At 41.2% G+C, this 5,000-nt stretch overlaps 1 protein-coding gene across 1 annotated transcript in view; it reads left to right on the forward strand.

Annotated features, from left to right (window-relative positions):
• gas7b (growth arrest-specific 7b) overlaps positions 1-5,000 on the forward strand; it is a 45,374-nt gene that overhangs the window by 6,843 nt on the left and 33,531 nt on the right. Inside the window, exon 2 of the mRNA XM_084434846.1 lies at positions 3,031-3,133. Within this exon, the coding sequence (XP_084290972.1) occupies positions 3,031-3,133 (103 nt within the window). The remainder of the gene's footprint in view (positions 1-3,030; positions 3,134-5,000) is intronic.

The following is a 5,000-nucleotide window of genomic DNA, read 5'->3' on the forward strand; positions in this document are numbered from 1 at the left end:
TATCTATCTATCTATCTATCTATCTATCCATCCATCCATCCATCTCTTGAAGTGAAAGGTCATTATAAGGTCAAATCAACATTCTGTCATCACTCAGCTTCTCTTCTTCTGTGAAACACAAGAAACATTTTGCTTGATTATTTCAAAAACACGAGGAAAAACATTTGTTCTCCAGGAGAAAGAGATTCCCGCAGGTGAGAGTGAGAGAACGATTAAACGACAGAGGTTTAGTTTTACACAGACGAACCCTTCACACAGAACCTTGATCCCGTTGACGTCTGAATCTTCCCACACATTTCCAGCATTCCCGACCGGATGACATTACGAGTGGGAAAACCTCTGTGCCCTGAACTCTGAGAAACGGCTCAAACACAACAGAGACTGCAAGAGTGTGTGTGACGCGAGAAACACTGAATAAATGAAGAATGATTGGGTCTCTTCTGCTCACCAGAGCTGCTTTATTTCATAAAATACAGTGAAATATTATTACAATGGAACACATTTAATTTATCTATCATATTCATAATCTGTTGAGATTGACTTTAATCTCTTAGAGTTACAAAACCCCAATGATATACATGTAAATATACAGTTTGGGGTCGGTAAGATTTTTAATGTTTTTGAAAGAGTCTCTTCTGCTCATCAAAGCTGCATTAATTTGATAAAAAATACAGTAAAATAGTGAAATATTATTGTAATGTAAATCAGCTGTTCTCTATGTGAATATATGTTAAAGTGTAATTTATTCCTGTGATCAAAGCTGAATGTTCAGCATCATTACTCCAGTCTTCAGTGTCACATGATCCTTCACAAATCACTCTAATATGAGGATTTGATGATCAAGAAACATTTATGATTATTATCAGTGTTGCTGCTTCATACGTTTGTGTAAACCGTCATGTTTCAGGATTCTTTGAGGAACAGAAAGTTCAAAAGAGCAGCATTTATTTGAAATAGTCTTTTTTGTAAGATTATAAATGTCTTCAGTGTCACTTTTGATCAGTATTATGCGCATGTTTTAATGTGTTTTAAAGGGGTGGTTGATTATGATTTGACTTTTCTAGCTTTAGTTAGTGTGTAATGTTGCTGTTTGAGCATAAACAACATCTGCAAAGTTACAGCGCTCAAAGCTCAAAGCAAAGGGAGATATTTGCTTTTACAGAAATCACTTTTTAAGAACTACAACAAACGGCTGGTAGAGACTACACCACATTCCTCCCGGGTTAGTGACATCACCAACCCTAGAATTTACATAAACCCCGCCCCCTTAACACGATTTATAGATTATCATGACAGAATATGCTAATCAATGACTAGAAGATAACTACACATCAGCTTCATAAATTCATCAACTAACCATTCAGAAATGTCCTGTTGCTTCTACATGTTGTCACTTCTTCTCGAGTCTCTCCATCATTGTCTGACTCCGGTTTGAACCCCAAGCGGCAACCTCCCCGTCTCTCTCTTGAAACCAACACGGAAGTGAGTTAAACTGCAATTCGTTGACTGGCCGCTTGAGGCTGTTGTCAGAAGTTAGTCAAATCTGTATCTCCCCCATGTTAAAATGCCAAATTTTACAGCAGAAAAAAACGTGTTTAAAGCCTGGTGTCTGTATGTGGATTTGGTCTATACAGCTAATTTTGCCCTTCATAACAACTGTGAGGGGGGTGAATTATTTTATAACTCGTCCGTTTAGTTGATTAATATTTAAATTTAAGGGTGTGGCCAAGCCACTTGAGTGACAGATGGATTGCCGCTGTCAGTGCTAGCCGTTTGTCTGCTGTTACTAGCCGTCACTTCACCTCAGCAATGTTAGCTGCTGAACTTGCCATCTCTGCAGTGTTTGTGCTTTTTTTCGGGATTATTATTTCATACAATTTAATACTTGGGTAACGTTACAAAGCCCACGTCTTTGGATTCCGTCGTTATCGTTCGAGAGAACAACCAGCGCTGTATTTCAGTTGTTTTCCTCAGTGAACATGCACTAATGGATGTCTGACAATTTCGTTGCTTTTTGGGGTTTTCAAATTTAAAACGTCAATAAATGCTCGTTCGTTCTGCTCCCATGGAACAGATGGATTATAATATGCTTATGTAAGTTACCGTCAGATGAAATCATGCGGGCGTCGGCGCTTTCTCCGTCCGTGAATGAGCGCGGATTTTCTAGCGCATTTACTTGCACTTCAAAGGCAATATATCTATGGTTTAACGGTTAAACCATAACCCATTTGAGAGACGGCCAACATCAGAATTTAAAATGGACTGAATAAGCTCTCTACGAACTTGAGCGATGCCGCGCTGACGGACCATGAAAGAGTGACGGACATGTATGCACATAAATCACTGTCACACACAAACACTCTCGAAGTAATACACAGTCTCACTTGTAGCCATGTCTTTTAACTATTATAATATTTCGAAGGGCAAAAATAGGAACGTTTAATTGGCTTTACATCATCAGCTAACTCGATCACGTCGAGCTAGGTGATTTCAGATAGCCAGGCTCCTCAGCTCCACTCACGCCCCGCCTGTTTGTCTATTTTCTGTTATCCGGGAGTGACACAAGGCCAAGATGGCGACGGCCGGCTCCGCCCACTTTAGGCTTCAAAAATGCTCTTCAGAAACCTACGGGTGACGTCACGGACACTACGTCCATATTTTTTTACAGTCTATGGTTTGAACATAAAAGGCTAAAAGTTTTTGAAATTTTCAGTGCGTGTGTGAGGTAAAAGGACACGAGCTGTTGTAGCTCCGCCCCCTGTGCCGGGAGCAGCAGCTCATTTGCATTTAAAGGAACAGACACAAAACGGTGCGTTTTTGCTCACCCTCAAAAAGTGACAATTTTAACATGCTGTATAACAATATCTGTGGGGTATTTAGAGCTAAAACTTCACACACACTATACCACCCCTTTAATGGTGTGTTCATTCTTCAGTCGCTATATCTGTGCTAGTGAAAGTGGAGGTCTGTGTGTTTCTCGCAGTGAAGTGTGTAAAGATGTCGTGATGTTCTTTGTCTCTTGTGTTGTAGAGCGTGTCCTCGATGTGTGCTGTGGACGAGCCGCTGCCCAGAGACTGGAAGAGTTACACGTCTCCACAGGGCCGACAATACTACGTCAACACCGTCAGCAACGGTGAGCGCAACCCATCAGACACGCGGTCTCATTGTGCTAACGTTTCTGTTAAGCTATTGGGTCCAACGGGTCGAAGGTCCAGATGTGAGTTTCAGTGCAGCTTCAAAGTCTCGACACGATCCAGCCGAGGAATAAGAGTCTGATCTAGCCAAACCAGCGGACATTTTACAACAAAATAAACATTTATATACTTTTAAAACACAAATGCTGGTCTTGCACTAGCTGTGATGCGCCAGTGTGAAAGGTCAAGCGTGTTCCTGCTCAGAAATGTCACATTTTCTCCTCCAACTTTAAAATCGTCCGACATCGTTGTTTTACCTTTTATTTATATATATATATATTTTTGTAAATGGCGTTTTCACTCAGTCTTTGCACGTTTGCTTTGTAAACACTGGGTCTGTTCTTCCCCCTACGTCACACTTGACCTTTCAACCTGATGACGTAATGTGTGTCGCATCACAGCTAGTGGAAGACCAGCATTTGTGGTTAAAAGTATATAAATGTTTATTTTGTTGTAAAATGTCCGCTGGTTTGTCTAGATGAGACTCTTATTCCTCGGCTGGATCGAGACTTTGAAGCTGCACTGAAACTCACATCTGGACCTTCGACCCGTTGGACCCCATTGAAGACACTATATGGAGGAACATCCTGGAGTGTTTTCCTCAAAAACCTTCATTTCTTTTCCACTGAAGAAAGAAAGACATGAACATCTTGGGTGACGTGGAGGAGAGTAAATTATCAGGATATTTAAATTCTGAAGTGAACTACTCCTTTAAAGACCAGATAACTTTGAACGGACGTTTTATTAACATCACTGAAGAACGATTGAGAGAACAATCCGTTCGCTGGGAAACAATCTTTTGCTTCCGAAAAGGAATCTCAAAGACAATCCCACCGTTTCCTAGAGCTAAAGCTGTGCAGTGTCTTCTCTGTGCTTCAGTGGATGATGTTCTCATGTGAGTCCGAGACAAAAGCTGGTCTTGAGTTGTGAGTGTGAGTGTGTGTATGTGTGTGTGTGTGTGTGAGTGTGTGCTGGTACCGGCCGAGCCTCAGGGACAGAGATTCTCCATTATGTCCAAACAATCAGCATTGTGCCGATCAGAACTATCAGTCAGACATGTTTACGACTACAAGAGACTGATAAAACTAGCACCTCTCGGTTATCTGCGATAGAAACTCTACTTTTCTCACAGTTTAAACGAGTCTGAGGTTTTCACATTCTGCAAGATTCACACCTGCATTCATATTCATGTGCATCATCACTTCTGGTGCTCATATTCAGCGGCTTTGCTTAATGAGGATCTATTATACTCTACTAGAACTCTTTTACAGGCTTGATGTTGTTTTCAGGCTCTACTAGAACAGGTTTTCCTGCTGTAATGTTGATTATTCTCCTCATATTCTCCATTGTTGCGGCTCCTCTCTTCCCAGTCTGTCAGTAACGCTCTGTTTACTTCCTGTCTCTATGAAGCCCCTCCTCCTGAAAAGCACACTGTGCTCTGATTGGTCGAGTGTGTTTGGGAAATGCCCCGCCCCTTACCATGACCGCCAGTTTAACACACTACTAACTAACTCAACCAGGCCCCGCCCCTTTATTCTGCGCATGAATTATTATAATGAGGAATATTGTGACGTGTTCGTTCCCGGAAGAAACTCAAGATACAATGGAGGCGTTTCAGGAGTTCAGGAAAAGTTTGACCTTTTTAAATGATGTCATCACTGGCCCACTAGTAATTTTAGAAGTTACTACTATAGCATACTTAAAGGTTTAAATGTTGCCACTTGACATTTAATAATCAACACCAACACCCACATGATGGACGTTCTGACTTATGGTTTCCATTACTTCACTTGCATTTCCATGGTT

The sequence above is a fragment of the Rutilus rutilus genome (genome assembly GCF_951802725.1).
Source record: "Rutilus rutilus genome assembly, chromosome: 16".
Classification (NCBI taxonomy): Eukaryota; Metazoa; Chordata; class Actinopteri; order Cypriniformes; family Leuciscidae; genus Rutilus; species Rutilus rutilus.